Genomic DNA, 23,175 nt, shown 5'->3' with positions numbered 1-23,175 from the left:
AACATCATTAATAAATATAGAAAACAACACTAAGCCCAGCATTGAACCCTGAAGCACTCCAACTAATAACAGCAGCCCAAGAAAAGCAGTGCCCATTAATAACCACCTTCTGTCACTCAACCATCCCTTTATCCACAGCAGGAACTTGCACCTAATGCTATACTGCTCCGATTTGTACAGCAGTCTTTCATGATACAGCTTTTGATACCTTTCATGTGGAACGGTATCAAAAGCTCTTCTGAAATCTAAGTACAAGATGTCAAAATTATTTTTTGCATCCAGTTACTTTGTTACTGCATTGTAGCAACCAGTCAAATTGGCCAGACAAGACTTAACAAATCCAAGTTTTAACTGCAGTATAATTGCATTCCTCTCTAGATGGTCCTGTTACTTCTTTAAATAGAGACTTTATTATTTTTCCTGTAACAGAAGTCAAGCTAACAGGTCTGTAATTACTAATGTCACCATTTGATCCCCCTTTGTGAACTGAGGATACATCTGCACGTCTCCAATCAATAGGGACCTTTCATGAATCCAAATATGCTCTCATAATTATGGCTAAGGGTTTGCTTACCTCCTTTGCTACCTCCCTTAATATAATTGGAAAGATCCCATTCACCCCAGGCACTTTTTTTTTTCTTTTATGTTAAGTTTTGACAATTTCTCTTACATTTTCCTATCAGTTATCAAAATCATTTAGCTCCCTGTTATAATTTCATTAACTTCTGGAAGCAAACAAATTGAATGAGTATTTTGCATCTACATTCACACATGAGGAGTTATTAAGGAAGGAAAATGTCAGAAGGTTATCAAATTGTAGCAGGGTGCTTAATGATTTTGTAATAACTGAGAGCAAAGTGGAGGAGAAATTGTTGAAGTTAAACATAAGAAAGGTGGCACCTGGGGTGGATGGGATCTATCCAGTTATATTAAAGGAGGCAGCAAAGCAACTAAGCAAACCCTTAGCCATAATTATGAGAGCATCTTTGGACTCAGGGGAGGTCCCCACAGACTAGAGATGTTTTTTTTTTTTTTTTTTTGGTAGTTGTTGGCGCATCGGCTTCTGTGGCCATAATGCACCTCCCAAGGTTTTTGCAGTACTTTGATCCAAGCCCGAGGCGGGATTCGAACCCGCGACCTTTAGGTTGCCAGGCAGGCACTTTGCCCACCCGGCTAGCCCAGTCGGCTCTAGAGATGTGCAAATGTATCCCCAATTCACAAAGGGGGATCGAAGGGTGACACAAGTAATTACAGACCAGTTAGTTTAACTTCTGTTCCAGGTTAGTTAGTTATTTGGTTTTTAGGAGCATCAGCAACTAAGGCCATATTGCTCCGGGATATGCGGTGGTCATTCCCTGACCTTTCCGCATCCTCCGTATTTGGTGGTGACGGGCTCGAACCCCGGTCTAATCAAGAAGCGTGTGCTACGCACTGCTGCTCCTTCCCACCTGGCTACGGAGGCGTCCCTGTTCCAGGTAAAATAATGGAGTCACTGGTTAGATACATTGCAGGATCATCAAGACAAGACTGCAGTAATAATTCAGACACAGCATTGGTTTGTTAAGGGAAAGTCTTATCTGAAAAATTTGATTGGATACTATAATGTGGTTACAAAGGAACTGGATGCAAAAAATTATTTTGATATCATATACTTGAATTTCAAGAAAGCTTTTGACATTGTTGCACATGGAAAACTACTGTACAAATTGGAGCAGAATGGTATTAAGGGTAAGTTGCTACAATGGATAAAAGGGTGGTTGAGTGGGAGAAGACAGGTGGTAATCAATGGGTACTGCTCTTCGTGGACTAATGTTATTAGTGGAGTTTCACAGGGTTCAGTGTTGGGCCTACTGTTGTTTTGTATATTTATTAATGATATTGATGTAGGTATATTAGGCATAGTGTCGAAGTTTGCAGATGATACAAAGGTTGGCAGGGTTGTTAATGACAGTAATGGCAGTGTGCTACTGCAACAGGATCTAGAAAATTTGGGCAGATGGGCTGAGACGTGGCAACTGAAGTTTTAATATTGACAAATGCAAAGTACTGCATATGGGTAGAAATAACCCCAGAGGAACATACCAACTGTGTGGTGCTATACTTAGGGTGGTAGAAAATGAAAAAGACCTGGGAGTAATTGTGCAGTCAGATATGAAGTTTTCTGAGCAATGCAGACAGGCTGCAAGAACAGGTCATGGGGTTTTGTCAATGATACACAGGAATTTTGCTAGCAGGGAAAAGGAGGTGATTATCCCTTTGTATAAGGAAATGGTCATGCCACACCTTGAGTACTGCGTACAGGTCTGGAGGTCTCATTTTAGGAAGGATTTAGATTTGCTTGAGTGTGTACAGAGAAGGGCAACAAGATTGGTGAGGTGAATGAAGGGATCCTCTTACCAAGAGAGGATCAAGTTCTGCAAATTGCATGGGCTGGAGACTAGGCACCTGCAAGGTGATCTGATTGAGGCATATAAGGCCTTGAATGGGTTGAGCACACTGAATTTTGATGGGATTCTTCCACTTGCTCAGATTACAAACCTAAGGGGGCATAAATTCAAATTGAGGAAAGACAGTTGTAGAATAGATGTGCGGAAATTTGCCTTTAGCCATGGGGTGGTTAATTGCTAGAACAAACTTCCATCTATTGTTGTGGAATTTGATAGCTTAAATAAATTCAAGGAGGAACTGGACAAACATTTAGAGGGAATGGTTGCGTGAATTTTTAAATTTTTTTGGCTGATGCTACATAAGCTCATATGCTTGCTTTCTTCCATCACATGCCTCTATTACTATTACTATTCCCATTCTATTCAGTTTGTCAGCAATCTGAACAGGACGATCAACAGTTATACCATTCATATCTATTGGACCAATGTAATTCATTCCTTTTCTTCTAGTATTGATGGGGTGGATGGGATCTATCCATTATAAGTAAAGAAGTTTTTGCTAATTTTCTTTGCAATTAAAAGTAGCAGACTTCTTATCTTGCATTCCAGTGGCATACCAAAGTTTCAGACTAAAATTTATGTATTTGTTATATGGTAATTCTCTATCTTTCATGATAATGTCACTGAATTGAGGTATTACCTCATTTGGATATTCTGGAATGTGTTCTTCATCATGTGCTCTTTCTGTAAGACTTTATCTCTGTATTCCAGTTTTTTTGTTTTTTTTTATTATGTTATAGGACTATTATATTCAAGAATTATCAAGCAAGTCTAATAAATTCTTTGTAAATATCTTGAATTAACTTCAGTTAACCCTTTTAGAAGTGAAAACATTATAACAGTTTTCAATCCCCACCCCCCTGCTTTGGATTGCATTCTTTCTTCAGCTATTTCTGAAACAAACAATAACAGTATTAATAATGAACGGCATTATTATTATTGTAATATTTTATCTTAAAACTAACAAATATTATTTGAATATGATGTTTTACAAGTTGGGTCAGAAACTTTGATATTACCATCATATACAAAAGACACAGGCTAACAGTTTATTTTTAAGTGCCAAACACAAATTGTACTGGGTTCTTAAAATAAACTGCAGCAAAGGAACTTACGGCTCACAACAAGGTAGGAATAAAAAGTTTCACAGAATCTGTTTTAAATATCTGAATGCCGAAGAAGAAAAACTATTTTATTCTGTGACCTAAAACTTACATTTTTTTTTTACAGCAGGTGCCATTTCAGCTGCACAACTGCAAGGATTTATTTTTATCTGTTAGTATCAGTAAGTAATTTCATATCATTGTTTTTTAAAATTTCACTTTTTGAACAAAGATCTATAAAATTTTACTTTTTGTTGTTGAAGAAATCAGCCTCAGAGACTGTAGCAATGATTGCTGAAGCATATGGCGAAAAATATTTATCAAGAGTTGAGATTTTTGAATGGTAAAAGTGTTTTAAAGATGGATGCAATAATACTGAGGATGAGCAATAACAATGGGTACTCATGTTGCAGTACCAAGCCATATCTGATATCTTAAACATAAAAAGGTTATGCAACTTCTTTGTTCCCAGGTTTAAACAGCAGATCAGATGAAAATAAAGGATGAACGTTCAAAAGAACAAAAGTTGAATGTTTGTGATCATACTCCAGGATTTCTAAAATCGGCAGTGACAGAAGATGATGCAATGGTATTACCTTTACGACTCACACACTAAAAGCCAATCCCCTGAATAATAAAATCTCTACAATGATAAAAAAAATTGGACTAACAGGTCTAAAGGAAAAACTACTAGAAATGTATTTTTGACTATAAAGGCATAATTCAGTATGAATTTATAACAGGAGGTCATACTGTTAATATGATTATATACTTCGAAATCAATAACCACTTCAGAGATGCATTAGCATTAGTAGAGGCATTTGATGCAAGAAAGCAAGCTTATGCAGCATCAGCCAAAAAAAAAAAAAAAAAAAACCCACTTCCACTTCACCCCTCTGTTCGTTCAAAATACCTGTCCAGCTCACCATAAACTTATTTAGGCTATCAACCTCCACTACAAGGGATGGAAGTCTGTTCCACCAACCAACCACCCGCTGGCTAAAGGCAAATTTCCGCACGTCTATCCTACATCTGTCTTTCCTCAATTTGGATTTATGCCCTCTCAGGTGATTATTCTGAGCTAGAGGAAGAATCCCATCAGCATTGAGCATGCTCAAACCATTCAAGGCTTTATACACCTCTATCAGATCACCTCGCTGGTGCCTAGTCTCCAGACACTGTAATTTGCAAAACTTAAGCCTTTCTTCGTAAGAGCACCCATTTGTTCCATTCACTAATCTTGTTGCCCTTCTCTGTACTCGTTCCAGCAGCTCTACATCCTTCTTGAAATGAGGCCTCCAGACCTGTATACAGTACTCTAGGTGTGGCCTGACCATTGCCTTATACAAGGGAATAATCACCTCCTTATCCCTGCTGGAAAAATTCCTGTATATCATTGACAATACTCCATGAGCTACTCTTGCAGCCCGTCTGCACTGCTCAGAGAACTTCATATCTGCCTGCACAACCACCCCCAAGTCCCTTTCATTCTCTACCACTGTCAGTGTAGTACCACAGAGTTGATACGTTGCTCTGGGGTTGCTGTTTCCCATGTGTAGTACTTTACATTTGTCAATGTTAAACTTCATTTGCCACCTCTCAGCCCATCTGCTCAACCTTTCCAGATCCTGTTGCAGCAGCATAGTGTCAGTAGTGTCCTTGACAACCCTGCCAACCTTTGTATCGTCTGCAAACTTGGACATTAAGCTTGATATACCATCATCAATATCATTTATAAATACAGAAAACAATAATGGACCCAACACTGAGCCCTGAGGGACTCCACTAATAACATTAGTCCACGATGAGCAGTGTCCATTGATTACCACTCTCTGTCTTCTTCCCCTCAACCACCCCTTTATCCATAGCAGCAATTTGCCTCCAATGTCACACTGTTCCAATTTGTGTAGCAGTCTTCCATGTGCAACAGTATCAAAAGCCTTTCTAAGATCCAAGTATATAATATCAAAGCTATTCCCTGCATCCAGTTCTTTTGTGACTGCACCATAATATCCAATCAAATTGGTCAGGCAAGACTTCCCCTTAACAAAACCATGCTGTGTCCGAGCTATAACTGAAGTCTTGTCTAAATGATCCTGCAGTGCTTCTTTAACCAGTGCCTCCATTAATTTTCCTGGAACAGAAGTTAAGCTCACAGGTCTATAATTACTTGTGTCAGCCTTTGATCCTACTTTGTGAATTGGGGTCACATTTGCACATTTCCAGTCTATGGGTACCTCCCCTGAGTCCAAGGAAGCCCTCATAATTATGGCTAAGGGTTTGCTTACTTCCTTTGCTGCCTCCTTTAATATAACTGGATAGATCCCATCCACCCCAGATGCCTTTCTTGTGTTTATCTTCAACAGTTTCTCCTCCACTTTACTCCCAGTTATTTCAAGATTCTGTAGCTTACTGCTAGAGTTGAATACACCTCTGGCATTCCCCTCGCTGAATAACTCCTCATGTGTGAATGTCGATGCAAAATATTCATTTAGTTTGTTAGCTACCTGAGCAGGGTCATCAACAGTTGACCCATCAATATCAAGTGGACCAATCTGATTCATCCCCTTCCTTCTAGAGTTTACATAAGTAAAGAACTCTTTGCTGTTTTTCTTTGCATCCCTTGCCAAGGATTTCTCATAATCTGCCTTCGCCTGCCTAATCTCCTTTGTAACTTGGTTGCATATCAACTTGTATCTATCATAGGCTTCTGTGTCATGTGTTAATTTTTAAGTATCCCATGCATTTTTCTTCTCTGTCATATACCTCATTAGTTCATCTGACATCCATTTTGGCCTAAACCTTGAACAATATTTCTTAGTTGGTATGTAAAGCCTAGTAGCTTCCAAGATTAATTCTTTGAATGCTTCCCATTTTGAATTTCCTGTTGGTAACATCATCAGTTGGTCCCACTGTATAGAATTTAAATACTGTCTCAGTCCATCGTAGTCGCCTTTACGGAAGCAATATCCCTTCCCTTTACCCCTAATGGTAGTTACCTCTTTGAGTAAATCCCACTTCAGTACACTGTGATCGCTGCCACCTAGTGGTTCATTTATCTGCAGATTCTTAATGCATGAAGAATCACTGCTGATAATCAAATCAAGAGTATTACTCCCTCTAGTTGCCTCCCGAACATGCTGATGTAGAAAACAATCATCCAATAAATCCACAAAAGCTCTGCTAGTGTGTGAGTGACCAGCCCCCAAATTCCAGTCAATATCTGGGAAATTAAAATCTCCCATTATAAGACTCTCTGATTTACTGGCCCACTCTATTTCCCTGTACAGTTTCTTATTATACTCATCAGAGTCATTAGGCCTATAGCACACTCCTACTCTCAATTTTGATCTCCCAATGCTTATGTCACACCAAACTGACTCAACACTGCACTGTCCAGCGATGTCGACTGGCTTCACTTCCTTGGTTTTTATGTGTTTCTTAACTAATAGCATAACCCCTCCCCCCTTCCTATCCTGTCTATCCTTTCTGTAGACGTTGTACTCCCCAAATTCCAGTTCTGCATTCCTTATATCTGTGTGACACCACGTCTCTGATATACCAACAATATCTGCCTTTGATGTTTTGAGCAATACCTCAAATCTGAATGAAGACACCTGATGACAGGCAAGGAGAAAATTGGAAATTAATTCACAGCAATGCTCCCGCTTATCGTGCAACACTAATTTCTTGCCTTTTCAAATACTGTCACTCTCACAATATCCTCTTCATTCATCTGGCCTTGCACTATGTGATTTTCATTTTCTTCCAAAACTAAAGAATTCTTTAAAGGTAAGGCAATTTCTAATGAAGTAAGTTATGGCAGCTATGACAAATACAATCAAAAAACTTTCAAAGAAGCTTGTTTTGCAAGTAGAAAAAATATGTAAATAGCCAAGGTCATTATATTGAAAAATTGTCTGTGGTTATCTGTAAATATATATTTGTTTAAATAAAAATTCCACCCATGAACTTTCTGACCCTACCTTGTATGTGCATATTTTACAAAAACACACACAAAATTTCAGTACAAGTACCTTGTTGCCACTTAAATGTTGCTTTGAAGAATGACGTGTAGGACTAGACACCTTCTCTTCTTCAACTTTGCTGTTTTGGCTTTCATTTTCATTTTTCTTTAAAGAAAGAAATCGAAAAGCAAAAAAAAAAAAAAAAAAATTCAGCTTAACTTAATAATGGGTATATTCTTATCCCATCAAGAATAAACATTAATCATCATAATCACTTGATGGAATGCTTACATCAATGCTGTTCTTTAATATTCTTATACAAAATGTATTAGTAGGTGAAATCAGAAATCTAACAAGCAAAATTAAAACTACTTTCATTTCATTATATATTAAAGCATTTGTTAATTTAACTTGTTAGATCTTTTTAATTAAATAACATTAAGCAAATTTCAAAATAAAAATCAAATATTCAAAAAATGAAACCTTCAGGAAATTTAGATTAAAATTTACAATTTTTGTAGTTAAAACAAAAAATATTGAACCTGTCTCATAGCTGGGCCTACTATCTTACAAAGGCTGTACAATAGGAATTATTTAATAAAATGAACAGTTCAAAAATTTTACACCAATTCATTCTATTAGATCTGGGATAAGCAATGACAATGTAACAAAAAATAGACAGAAAGCCTTGCTTTTTTTTCACTACACAACCACAGCAGCGAGAAGACTTTTTTTAATACAATGGAAATAGAATTTTCACAAAATAACTAACATTTTATATTCCTTATAGGAATCTTTATTCTTATGTAAGGATTAATATACATATGAAAAGTCAAATTAAAAAAATCTAAGAATCCAAGGCTGTTTTCCACTTTGGAAGTGAAATTGAAATCGGATACAAACATGGAATACCACATACAAGGCCTGACATAGCCGAGTGGTCAGTAGCGTGAGTGCAGCAGCACACGCTCTTTGAGTGGACCGAGGTTCAAACCTGTGACTGCTAAATACAATTAACATTTGTATTGATTGATTTATTGTAAACTCCACTGACCTGATGGTCGTGCCGGAGTATAAACAAGAAACAGGAACATTAGCAGTAAGAACAATTATAGCTGATAAACAAAAAATAAAGAGGTTCCAATATTAGTAGTGCCTTACAGAACTGCTTGAGAAACAAGAAAATGTTTTGTTCAAAATGATATACAGGTAGTTCTCAACTTTACCAGTTAATTCATTCCTAGCGCACACTCGTAAAGCGAAAACTTGTAAAGCAGGAATTTATTTCCCATAGACATAATGTTAAAAATAGGCGTTACGTTATCAACAATGAAATTAGTTAGCTAATTAGTTTATGTTTAACCAATGATTGATTTATCCAAAGAAATGAAAACATAGCCCGTAAAATTAAGCAAATTATAATAATAGAGAAATTATTTATGACTTACAAATGTTAAAGAATGTTTATTCTTCATCATCATCAACTAAATGCACACTCGTTGATCACTCATTATTGGCTCAGCACATGTTGGTTTGTTGCACACTTCAGAAATGCTTCAAGAGGAATTTATTTCCAAGATAATCTTCTATTTTCTTTATAAATTTCAATAGCATGCATAAGCATTTTTTAACAGAATGCACAAATTGCAACTAACATGATTTGCACGGAGTAACAAGTTTACAAAGCTTAAAAAAAAAAAAAAAGGAATGAAGAGAAGATTCTGAAAATTTATTTATGTTTTTTATACGATTGAAGATTTCAGTAAAGGGCAAACACATTTCACCATAATAACGAAAAATCCACACAATTCCAGCTATCGGTATTTTCACAAATGCAATAACATTGAGTTTACTACACGTTTATAATTGCTTGCATTAACAGAAAAGCCCAATAAACTGGAGAGTGCAAATTGTTTTTATTGTTTTATGGTCGTGACTTCCAGAAATTTGCTTTAGAAAATATCACAAAGCCATTCAAAATTGGTTCTTATAATGGGAACATATGATAACAATGAAAATGTAGTATGTTTAATGATTTGAATTGGTAACTAATACAATTTATACCATAAAAACAACCTTTTAGGGAGTTATATAGTGAAAATTTTAACTTCTGAGGTCGTGGAATGAATTGCCAAAAAACAATGTGTTACTGGGTTCACATTATGATATTTTTGCGATAAGATGGCAACAGATTAATATTGTAAGGCGGGGTACACTGTATTGTATAGCTACATGCGTGGTTTGAAATGCGGTATTTATGAATGTTTAGCATTCATTTTTTGCAATTAATGTTCATATTTGTGAGTTTGTTGATACTTGATACTTGAAAAAAAAAAAAAAAAAAAAAAACTCGGAAGCCCGGGAACTCGTAAAGCGAGAACTACCTGTAGTTACTAATGATTTGAATTCCTAATCAGCAAGCTAAGGGAGTTAATGTGAATTGCATTTTGCTAAATGTAGAAGGCAAAGAGTACTTTTTGACACCTCAGGGTGGGTGAAAAAAAAAAAAAAAAAAAAAAAAAAGCTGAAGGTGCAAGTTCCCATAAGTAAGGACTGGTTCAATAAATTTAACTTAAGGACTGGTGAGTCTGCATTTGGAATACTGTGTTCAGGTCTACAGGCTGCATCTAAAGGGAAAGCATTCATGCTAAAACAAAGTTCAGTATGACAGAAAGAAGGCTACGATATAATTAACATTTAGACTCCTTTTACAAGAAAGATGGTCCCTCCAGGAATCCACAGTCAACTTTTGGATTTTTAGTTCCTGGTATGTGGATCAAAGATGAGTCACCCTTTAAGGATATGCAAATTGTATGTTTAAATCAATATTCTGATATGCAAATTGTATGTTTAAATCAATAAAATTATTGTTAAACTAGGATAGGATAAACGTTAAGCTTTGGATATATAAACACTTTTATTTGTGTTTATATATCCAAAAAATGAGTTTAAAGGCTCAAGTTTATGGCTTTCCTGGCAATTATCATTATAACATGTGCATCTACTGCTCTGTATCTGTCATTTCCTTATCCATTGCATTTTAAGGAATTTTAATTAAATTAACAATGGATAGAGAGCCCATTGTACAGATCACATTTTTAAATTATATTAAAATGTTTTGTCTTCTCCTTTGGGGGCCCTATAACTGTAAGTGAAATTACAATTTATGTGGGAAAATTTCATCAGTACATTATGCACAATAAAAACAATAAAATAAACACTTGCTCACCACTTCTTTTATTTGTGACTCTTCTATAGTAACTTCATTATGTGGACCTAAAAATGGAGCAAAATATTTCATGAAGTTATCAAATCAATTCTGAACACAGGATTTAAAATACCACTATTTATTTACAAAAACATACAGCTTAAGAATTCAATCAAATGAAAAAAATATAAGGTATTTCAAAAATTCAGCTGAATAATTTAATAACTGGAAAAAAATCACAGTAAAACAAAAAAATTTTTGTTTTACTGTGATTTGCAGAAATCCAAATCACAGTAAAACAAATATGCAAAAATTTTGTATAATATACAAAAAAACAAAAATTTTGCATAATTCCCAAGAATCACTATTAATAATGTTGTCATTCTCTTAAATTAATATCTGCCAACTTTTGAATAATGACTGGCAAATCCTTACTAATTGAAACTAACTTACTAGATTTCTCCTCATCATCTCTGTTTTCTTTGACAGAAGAATCACACAGTTGCTCATTATTCTCCAATTCTTTCTTATCATTTTTTTCAACAGCTTTATTATTCTGGTCATTCTTCTTCCTTCTGAATCCAAACCAGGAAAATTTAGAACCTACAAAAAAAGGAAATATTTATAAATGTTATATTAAAAAGTTTTAGAGAACTATTTTGTACCATAATTTGAAACTCCACATATTATCAATGTAATATGTGGAAAGAATAGCTATCAAAATTTTTCCATAAAAATTGAAAAGAATTGTAATTATTAAATTTTTATAAGAATGTGGGAACAGCAGCAGCCTTATTTGCTTTTGTAAAGAAATTTGCAATTAGTCTTCATTGCAAAGATCCAATTTTCTGGATTTTAAAACCAAAATATTTAATTTGTTCTTTCTGAAGAACAAGTGATATAAACAAAATAATTTTAGATATTCTTTCATATATGGCTATCAATTATGGTAGTCCATTTTGCATCGATATTATTTTCGAACTATTTTGTACCATAATTTGAAACTCCACATATTATCAATGTAATATGTGGAAAGAATAGCTATCAAAATTTTTCCATAAAAATTGAAAAGAATTGTAATTATTAAATTTTTATAAGAATGTGGGAACAGCAGCAGCCTTATTTGCTTTTGTAAAGAAATTTGCAAATTAGTCTTCATTGCAAAGATCCAATTTTCTGGATTTTAAAACCAAAATATTTAATTTGTTCTTTCTGAAGAACAAGTGATATAAACAAAATAATTTTAGATATTCTTTCATATATGGCTATCAATTATGGTAGTCCATTTTGCATCGATATTATTTTCGAACTATTTTGTACCATAATTTGAAACTCCACATATTATCAATGTAATATGTGGAAAGAATAGCTATCAAAATTTTTCCATAAAAATTGAAAAGAATTGTAATTATTAAATTTTTATAAGAATGTGGGAACAGCAGCAGCCTTATTTGCTTTTGTAAAGAAATTTGCAATTAGTCTTCATTGCAAAGATCCAATTTTCTGGATTTTAAAACCAAAATATTTAATTTGTTCTTTCTGAAGAACAAGTGATATAAACAAAATAATTTTAGATATTCTTTCATATATGGCTATCAATTATGGTAGTCCATTTTGCATCGATATTATTTTCTGCTGCAGTAATGATTGAAAAAGCATCCATCAAAGATGGTAGGAATTTCTTCTGAACTTTGCATATGAATTTTTTTTTTTTTTTTTTTTTAAATTCTGATACACTTTGAGAAAACAATACTCATAGCAAATAAATCAAGCCTCAGGTAAGTTGCATATTTCCAATATATATATATTTTTAAGAGCAAATAATTAGACTTAATCTGAAACAATACAATTAGAAATTTAGAAAAGTACATAAGGACACAAACACAGAAATAGTAATATATTAAAACAAAACCAAAACTGCATATTAAGTGATATCAATGCATCTGCTAAGGTCCATATCTGAGGAACAAAATATATGAGTATTTGAAAACAAGCATCACAAACTTGGTTAAAACCAAAAAAGGGGGAAACCTTCAATAAATTATAAAAAACATTATTTATGGAAATCAGGAAAAATCAAAAGTTTTCAGGTGCGCAGTAGACACATTTGTTATGTGGAGAATTAAAATATGAATGACTAAACACAACACAGGGCTATTTTCGTGCAAAAAGTTCAAAACAATTAGTAATCTGAATTATGATAGATGGCACAGGATTCAACAGAAGAATTCTTATTTCCTTTCATAAAGTCATCATAAGAGGTAAATCCTAAGGATGTTGACTGATGGCGAGTAATACATTAAAAAATTTAAAAGTACAGTACTTTTAATTTTTTTTCTTTTAATGATATCTTAAAAAAAGAAATTAAATTACCTTTTTTCTTATTTTTGGTATTATCCTGTTTCAATGGCTCTGTGGGTTTCTTTGGGCTATTTGATGTATTCTGTACAAACTTTTCTTGAGTTTGAGCATCCTCTGCAGTGTTGATAGCAACCTCTGGCATACTAGAAGGTAACTATTGTTTCTACTTTAAGTATTTTTCATTCCTAAGCTAATTATACTTCATTTTACTTTTATGACAATTCTTGTTTACTCATCAATATAATATTTACTCTGTTTTTCCTATTACTATATTTAAAAATTATTCACTGATAACAATCTTGAAACAATATTTAACCATTTTAACAGTTCACTTTTTTTTTTTTTTTTTTTCAAAAAAATATTTCAAAAACTCATGTTATTCTGTTCTACTTTGCAAATACTGGCTGGCATATGAGATTCTAATATGTGGTGGTATCCCCACCCTAATAATATTTGTTTGCAGTCCAATTGAAACTAAAACATATCCCCCTCAACAATATTTGGGTGCTAAAGTATCCCAATGATGGAGGGTAAGCATGAACTTGAAATACAAGTTCAATCTGTTTGAAACTCTTTTTATAGCCCAATTGACAGAAAATTTACAATAACAGATTTACAATACAATACTGTCTAGCTGCACACTAAAATCATCTTTATGATCATCTTTTGGACTAGTATTTTCAAATTACCCAACAGATATTTCCAATAAATTGTAAATATCTGTTGACCCGGAACCCGATCATTAGGAGAAATTTCTGAATCGCTGTTATCTATCAGTAAATACAATACCTACTCTCAGAAGAAATGCTATAACACATTACTTTTCATTATACTTGGCAATACAAAATAACAAAAAAATTAAAAAAAACTAAAGAAATAGTCACTGATGCATACACATGAAAAGTGGCACATACATGTTGATATTATTGAAATAAACAAAAAATCCTCAACTGTACAATAGAGAAATTATGATTATAAAAAAATGAAAACATTTTTGAGGCAAATCACATAATATAACAATTTAGTGAATTGACAGCACTGAAAACAAACCAGAACATGTGGAGAATGTACAATATACAGAGAAATCAATTTCTGAATGGTGTCTGTCTACACTATACAGAAAAACTCAAGCAAGTGGTTAAGTTGTGACTTAGACTAACACACAGATACACACTTTAATGTACAAGTGTAAATGGAAAAATTATGTTTTGAAGCCTAAATTTATCATCCAATTCCATAAACCAGAATAGCACTAGCTGATATGTTAAAAAGGATGCTACAGAATGTTCAGTGAAAATACACCATTCTTTGTTCGCAATAGTGAACTGCAATAGTAGCATGAATGGCATCGATTTAATTGTTTCTTATATTGTGACTACCTTCACGAGTTACTATGTATTGCACTACCTCAAATAAGTAAAGCAATGGGGAAGACTACTGTTACTTATTGAAAAATTTCATGCATTAACTGCTTTTCCTTTTAACACTTTCAAAATAGTAATAAATTCCACCAAATATTCATCTACTTTCAGCAGAAGGCATGTGCTCCCTTTTCAACAAAATACAGTATTAATCAATCACAAGGACAACCTATTACCATGAAGTGTTCAATTTTTTCTTTTAAAACTCTTGCTACTTCAGTATTTATGAGGGCTGTTCAATAAAGAATAATCTTTTTTTTTTTTCACAACATACCTTTATTAATCATCTATATTTTAATGCTCATTTTCAAAGTAGTCCCCAATGCACTTAACTCCAATGTTTCTGCCATTCTTCAAAAACATGGTCGGCTCCAGTCTTAACAACTTCTTCTGATGACTGGAAACATTTTCCTTGCAGCTCCTTTTTAACTTTGGAAATAAAAAAAATCACAGGGAGGGTGCAAGGTCAAGGTTGTAGGGTGAATGAGAAACACATTTGACACTAATGCTTATCAAGTACTCAATGACAGTATGAGCAATGTGCGGTCTCACATTGGCAGCATCCACCCACCTGCATACAGTTGTGGTCATTTGTGACAAATGTGATCCCGCAAATTGTACAGTACAGTTCTGTAATAAGGTCCCGTAACAGTCATATGATGTGGTACAACATACTGGTAAACCATTCCTTAAATGTCAAAAAAAGAGATGGCCATAACCTTTCCTGTAGAAGCTAACTTTTGCTATTTTCAGAGTTGGCAATGACGTAGACTTCCAAACAGAGATTTGTTGCTTACTTTTGGGGTCAAACTGATGAGCATATGTCTCATCTGCCATTATCACCTTGTGTAGAATCTCACCATCTTCAGTAACCATCCATTGCAGCTCCTGACAAACCTCCATGCGAACTTGTTGCTCAGGTGTGAGTAGTCTTGGAACTCAGCGTGCACAAACAAGTGTCATATGCAAATGGTCATGGAGAATATTGTGTGTGCTTCCTACTGATATTCTCAAAATCTCTGCCAGTTGCCTTACTTACACAACAATCTTCTCTCTCATGATTACAGAAAGAGTGTTTATGGTTTCTGTGGTGACAGCAGTGGCTGGTGCTTCAGGACTACCAATTTTTGTGTTTGAATCAAAGACACAACCAATTTTTGTGTTTGAATCATTCTAAACCACCTGAAAGCCGTGCAATATGCAAGTGTGGATATACCATAAGCTTCTTTTAACTTTTCATATACTTCAGCTGATGTTTTTTTGAGACAGAAACAAAATTTGAGAGCAGCATTCTCTTCCTTGTGTGTCATATCCATTGTTACACAGGCGAAACTGAACAAGCATAAACTTGACCTACTGCCAAAGTCACACCTTGGAAGTCATGGCACGAGTCAACTACGCAGTTGCTAGGTGATGCAGCTTGGTTTGGTCTTAAATTTCAGAGCTCAGCTAGAAATAGCAAGCAGTACAGTTCTTCATGAAAAATTACAATCATTCATTGAACAACCCTCATGAAAAGCAGACTTTTAAAAAAAAATTAGAAAATTGTCTGACACACTTAAGTGTCAAACAGTTTTACCTTCCTCTGATCAACTTATATGACACTACAGTATATGTCACAGAGTATAACCTATATTCTGATATACAGTATCGTCTCATGCTTTCCATATATTTTATGCAATATAAAAAAGCATGCCTGATGACCAATTCATTAATAAGAAAAGAAAAAAAAAATTAAACACAAATTTGCAGAACTGCTTTAAAAATTCTAAAGTTAATAGCTAGGACATCATTTTATTTATTTTTCTGTGAAAAAAAAAAAAAAAAAAAAAAAAAAAATTGAGAAACTGTTAGGATGGAAAGAGAAGAGATAAAAAAGTATCTGTTATAAATCCAAAGAGCTGGATGCAATGAGTTAAAAAGATTAAAAGAACATACTGCATTAAAAGAATATCACGCAAAATGTTTCTGGAGCCAGCAGATTTTGAAGAACCAAATTAAAATGAAATTTTTGGAAAAAAAAAATTAATAACTTAGATAAATAATATAAATAAAATTGATTTTTATTAATCTTATTAATAATTATTAAAAATGAATATATATTTTTTATTTTATAATGAGGATTATGTTTGGAAATTTAATAAAAGGAGTCAAAGTTACTAAAATTTGGTATGCACCTTTTTTTAATCACCAACTGGTGTTAAGCAATGCATTTTTGCTGGTCCTCTGATCTGGTGCTTAATGTAGGCATTCCTGTATAATATATTTCTCATAATTCCACAATGAGTGATATACCATACTTTTTTATATTCACACTTATTACAAAAGTAATTAATATGAATTCTGCAATAAGTCCTAAATTTGTGGTTCCATCAGTTTCATATTAACAATGGTTTACTGTACCTATACTAATGTCAAAGTATTTCTCATGGATAATTTTTTTCCCCCTCTACAATGAAAGAGGTGATTAAAATTTATACTCGATATTTAAAATAATTTTAACACAAACCTCATTTAAATTATCAGTTTCCTTCTCTTTTAGTTTATCTTCATCTTCCTTTAATTTATTGTCATCCTCCTTTTGTTTATCTTTATCTACATTTTCTTCACATTCATCTGCTTCAGGCAGCTGCTCTTTTTCACATTCTTCTGCTGCAGGCTGCTGCTCTTCTTCTTTTTCACATTCTACAACTAATATTGATTCAGGTTCATCTCGAGATGTCACTGGTTTCAGACAGGATATATTATGATCATCTGTGACAAGAGCGTGTGTCTAAAATTTAAAAAAGGAATAATTTATGCATACTACTACTACAGAGTGTTCTATTTGCATGGAATCGTAGGGAATTGTTACAAAATATATTTGATATGTTCATCAATCACACAAATACAACAATGTAAATAATGTAAAATTTGAGGTACGAGCTCACTGCATGCAGTGGGAATTCTTTCTTTAAGATGCATCTCACACTGCATATTTTCACAGCATATATCTTAAGCTGTAGATGGCCCTACAGATAAACATCCAGAAGTGTAAGGTCAGGGAATTGTGGAAGACATTACAACTATCCATGCTTCGAATTCAAAGGTTGAAGAAACTATCCGGCTATCCTCTAACTGTACAGTTGTAATGAGCCAGTGCACTAGCTCTTGTTGGAAACCATTCTGGATATTCGATTTGCTCGCTGGAAATATTTGAAAAGCTGTTTTCAAAAATAATATAATATTTATTTTTTTGGTTGAAAAATAGTCTGCTTGCTTCCTTGAATCATTCTGCTACAAATAATACTAAGATACACCTCTCCTGTAAGAAGAAAGATGTGTAAATTATTCAGTCCATCTAGAGAGACCATACCATAACCCAGCTGCCAGCTTTCTCCTTACATACTAATCCAGGTTATTTTTGGATCAGAAATTAGTGTTTCACTAATTAACAAAACCAACAAACAAAACTTAACCTTGTCATTGAAAAACAGTTGTTCTGAAGGCAGGATTTTCTTTCTTCAAGAACAATTCACAGAACTCACTGCATTGATCAGTGTCATTCTTAATCAGTGTCTAAAGAACTTGCAATTTATAAAGAGCACTGATTTCTCTTCAGGATTTGGTGAACACTGGATTTTGACACTTCACTTTCTGTAGACATGGCCCAGGGATTTGCTCAGATTGAGTTCGAACCTTTCCTTCATCAGAAAGTCTCTGTGAAAGTCCATTATTTATTTAACACTGACCTGCCTCCTTGAATTTTGAAATGAGAAAGGTTTGTGCAGGGCGAGTTTAACTTCTCGAATATCCACTACCAATTACTTAAATGCTGATCTCCATATAATTCTCCAATGTGGCAAAGATAACTCAGTTAATTTCAATCTTCCTAAAATTCAGTCTTGTTTTATATCTCGCAAAAAGGATAAAGTATTCTTCTTCTCCTATGCTTATTTTCGATGATACAGATTTCTAGACAAGGTCACATATCTCTATTAGGGATTACCCTGACTTCTAATCTCTCTTGGCATAACCACATCACAAATATTGCTTCCTCTGCATCTAAAAAAACTGAACCCAGTTTTTTTATATGCAAAGGAAGCTTTTCTTTTGAAAAGCTACTCAACTCTGTACAAATCTCAAATCCGCCCTACCACAGAATATTGTTCCCACATCTGGGGCGGTGTCCCCATAACCTCTCTAAGGCTTCTAGAATCCATTCAAAAGAGGGCAGTTAGGTTAATTAATGACCCATCTTTTACAAAGTCTCTCTACCCTCTGTCTCATAGACATTCTGCTTCTGCCGCATGCTTTTTCTATAGATACTACCATGGTCACTGTTCTTCTGAATTGGCTTTTATAATTCCTCCTCTTTCTTCCAAACAGTTTGAATGCATGCTGCAACTAGTCAGCACTTTTTACTGTCTAACTTCAAACTCACAGAACCAACTTTTCTTCTGCCACATTTATTCTTCCAACTTCTGTTTTCTGGAAAAACCTTCCTTCACATGTATTTCCCGAAAATTACATTCTACAGAAATTGAAGTTTAATATCAACAAGTATCTTATTTTACTTCTCAACCTTCAGCCCATGCATGCTATTAAGTACTACAGGTTCCAATACTTTTGTGTTAGGTATTTTTATTTTAAAAAAATCTATGATTCCAGATTTGTGGAACACCCTGTAGAATCAATTTCTTATCATGTCTCAAAATGAAATAATTATTTATTACTTTTACAATGAAAATATATAAACAGTACATCAGTACATAAATATTTATGAATGACATTTTTAATTATCAAAAAACTGAAAAGTAGAAAACATATTCTTTTTTGTGTAATAATAAGAAAATATTTATTTAAAAAAAAAAAGAAAATAAAGGGATATAGCAGAAATTAAACTGTGGTACAAACATTTTGTATTGAGAGAGAGAAATTATTATTATTAGCAGTAACCAGTAGTGGCAAATGATGCAAGAAAGCAAGTTTATACAGCAACAGCTAAAAAAAAACCCCTTTGCACATCAACTCTGTCCATCCCTGTCAATAGCTTGTTCAAGTTTTCCTTGAATTTATTATTTATTTTCCTTGAATTATTATTACTGATTAACACAACTGCTTTTAATTTTATTTGAACAGACTCAAGTATTACACAACATTGATGGTGTGCAACTGAACACACCATCAGTGATTTCAGAGAGGTTTTGGAGTGTTTCCCATTTGAGAATAGCATTATGTGGTTCTACACATTAGAGATGGAATCTGCACTGGCACTTCCTGCACTAGTGTAGGAAACAGGGGTGCAAAGTACTCCACAAGCAACTGTGCTGTATGTAAAATGAGAAAACCTTACATAACATGGAAATGGTTAGCAGATATGTCAATATTTTGGGTTCAAAATCCTTACAAGACCTAGTACAATCCACCCTTACACTGCTTTCTTCTCCTTCTTCAGTGACATCAGTATTAAATCTGACAGAATTATCTAAAAATGTTAGAATATTGTAGTTCTAACATATTTAGGTAATATGTTAGCACTGCAGTATTTTAACAGGATAACAGCCTCCTCCCAGCCATAAAATGAATGTGGTAGTGATGTATTTAATTTCTTTGATGACTGCACCTTAGATTAACAGACGGCAAAGAACAGTGCCAGTCTCTAGCCATGATACTCTCTGGATATAATCCCCATCTGCCTTTCTTCATATATGGTCACATATCTGGCAAAGGTACAGTAACAACTACTGTTGATAATGCACACTTGAAGAAAAGAATTATGGAGTCACCACAACTGATAATGAAGGAATGCTGGATTAAATGTCAATGGAAAGTATGTTTGCTTCAACATAATATTAGTATTAGTAGAGGCATACAATGCAAGAAAGCAAGCTTATACAGCATCAGCAATAAAAAAAAAAAAAAATCTTCCCATTTCACCAATCCATTCACTCCAAATGTTTGTTGTGTCCTGCCTTGAATTTATTTAGGCTGTCAAGGTCCACGACAGATGGAAGTTTGTTCCAGCAATCAACCACCTGCTGGCTAAATGCAAATTTCTGCACATCTATTACGCAACAACTTTCCTCAATTTGAATTTATGTCCCCTCATGCAATTAATCTGGGCAAGAGGAAGAATCCCATCAGCATTGAGCTTGCTCAAACCATTCAAGGCCTTATACACCTCAATCAGATCACCTCGCCAGTGCCTAGTCTCCAGACGCTGCAATTTGCAGAACTTAAGCCTTTCTTCGTAAGAGAAACCCTTTATTCTATTTACCAATCTCGTTGCCATCCTCCGTACTTGTTCCAGCTCTACATCCTTCCTAAAACGAGGCCTCCTTGAGTACTGTGTGCAGTACTCAAGATGTGGCTTGGCCATCCCCTTATACAAAGGGATAATCACCTCCTTATCCCTGCTAGAAAAGTTCCTGTATATCACTGACATGACACCATGAGCTACTCTTGCAGACTGTCTGCACTGCTCATAACACTTCATATCTGACTGCACAATTACCCCTAGGTCTTTTTCATTCTCCCTATTCAGAGTGTAGTACCACACAGTTGATACGTTTCTCTGGTTGGTTATTTGCTTTTTAGGAGCAGTAGCAACTAAGGCCATATTGCTCCGGGGATATGCAGTGGTCATTCCCTGACCTTTCTGCATCCTCCGTATTTGGTGGTCACGGGCTCGAACCCCGGTCTTATCAAGAAGCATGTGCTACGCACTCCTGCCCACCTGGCTACGGAGGTGCCATGCGTTTCTCTGGGACTACTGCTACCCACATACAGTACTTTACAATTGTCAATGTTAAACTTCAGTTGATGCCTCTCAGCCCATCTGCTCAACTTTTCTAGATCCTGTTGCAATAGCATACTGTCATTAGTGACATTAGCAACTATGCCAACCTTCGTGTACATCTACAAACCTAGACATTAAATAAATTTATGGACATTAATGGACAAACCTGGACATTATAAAATAAATTTACATTAAATAAATTAAATAAATTCTGCTTTAAAGAAAATAAATAAATTCAGCTTTAAATAAATTTAAGGCTGAACTAAACAAATATTTGGAGTGATTGGATGGGTAAAATGGAAAGGTTTTTTTTTTTTTTTTTTTTTTGGCTGATGCTATATACGCTTGTTTTTTTGTTTTCAGTTTTGGGCCAACAACAATTGGCCCAAAACTGAACCCTGAGGGACTCCACTAATAACAATAGTCCATGAAGAGCAGTGTCCATTCATTGATGATCACTCTATCTTCTCCCATTCAACCATCCCTTTATACATAGCAGTGATTTGCCCTTAATACCATACTGCTCAAATTTGTATAGTAGTCTTCCATGTGCAACATGGAAGACTACTGTACTGTATCAAAAGCTGTCCTAAAAAATCCAACTATACGATATCAAAATTACTTTTTGCATCCAGTTCCTTGGTGACCACATCATAGTATCCAATCAAATTGGTTAGACAAGACTGCCCCTTAACAAACTCATGCTGTGTCTGAACTATTACTGCAGTCTTGTTAGATGATCCTGCAGTGCTTCTTTAACCAGTGCCTCTATTAATTTCCTCACAACAGAAGTTAAACTAACAGGTCTGGAATTACTCATGTCACCCTTTGATCCCCGCCCCCTTGTGAACTGGGGATACATTTGCACATTTACAGTCCATGGGGACCTCCCCTGAATCCAAGAAAACTCTCATAATATGTTAAATAATTGGGTACAAAATGTTAAAAAAGAGAGTAATAAAGGATTTTTAACCTATATCTAATTATTTCTTTATTTCCAGTTGGAAATTATATTATGTACAGATGGAAATGAGATGTTTTGTAACATGGACCAACCATGGTCCAGTAATTAGCACATGCACCTACAACTAAGGTGGTTGTGAGTTTGAGTCTGTATGTTGCCAAGAAAAATGCATGGCTCAGTGTGGTTTCCCCCATCTCTGCAGTGTGAACTGTAGTGGCAAAAACCTGGCTGCCCTTACTAATTAATTCAGTACATCTGTAGTCAAAATGAATATGTAAATTAAACTCTTCTCGCCTTGGCCATATCATGAATAAAGAGAAATTTATGTTCTACCACTTCATTAGTGATTGCAAAATAGTAATAAAAGGGGAGAAAACATTGTTAAATTGTTATATGTTACTATAATAAATTATTGTAAGTTACTTGAAAAATTGGTTATGGTTAAATTTGAATACATTTTAAGGATAGACTGGATCCCATACTGTTTCTCATTTCATTATTTGTTTTTTAATTTTTTTTTTTTTTTACAGTTTGAAGTTGAAGGTAATTTGTATCTTGTATGTTGAGGAAAAAGGTCTATTATACCTTATTGAGATCAGATACTTCTGATACTTCTGATTCAACATCACTATCGGCATGTCGTATGTAGTCATTATCTTCTGCTTCTTGAAGAATAGAATACCTCCTTTCAAGTTTACTCAGAACTTCATTTTCATCATCACTTGTTTCATCATCTTCAATTTCATCATCATCATCGTCTTCCTCCATAGGAGCTGAATCTTTGAAAAGCAGACTTTTTTTAACCAAAACAAAAACAATATTCTCAACAAAGTAAAACATTTTTATCTCTACTTCTATTTTAAGTAACATGGAAATTATTACTGGAAAAAAGGGGTTTTTTGCTCACAAAACTGAATTTTAA

General features: G+C 34.3%; 1 protein-coding gene across 2 annotated transcripts in view; it reads right to left on the bottom strand.

The window, feature by feature from the left end:
- LOC150081261 (X-linked retinitis pigmentosa GTPase regulator-like) overlaps positions 1-23,175 on the bottom strand; it is a 104,486-nt gene that overhangs the window by 16,370 nt on the left and 64,941 nt on the right. For both annotated transcript variants that reach the window (XR_016547257.1, XM_090378992.1), the window contains exons 12-17: positions 22,839-23,032; positions 17,018-17,281; positions 13,100-13,241; positions 11,180-11,329; positions 10,748-10,794; positions 7,588-7,683 (exon numbers count right to left, since the gene is read on the bottom strand). Coding sequence is in view for 1 of the 2 variants with exons in the window: in XM_090378992.1 (XP_090235118.1) it covers positions 7,588-7,683; positions 10,748-10,794; positions 11,180-11,329; positions 13,100-13,241; positions 17,018-17,281; positions 22,839-23,032 (893 nt within the window). In the remaining variant the exon portion in view is untranslated. The remainder of the gene's footprint in view (positions 1-7,587; positions 7,684-10,747; positions 10,795-11,179; positions 11,330-13,099; positions 13,242-17,017; positions 17,282-22,838; positions 23,033-23,175) is intronic.

Source organism: Mastigoproctus giganteus, chromosome 8, assembly GCF_048544385.1.
Source record: "Mastigoproctus giganteus isolate SK-2022 chromosome 8, ASM4854438v1, whole genome shotgun sequence".
Lineage (NCBI taxonomy): Eukaryota > Metazoa > Arthropoda > Arachnida > Uropygi > Thelyphonidae > Mastigoproctus > Mastigoproctus giganteus.
This window is presented reverse-complemented; position numbering and strand designations above follow the sequence as displayed.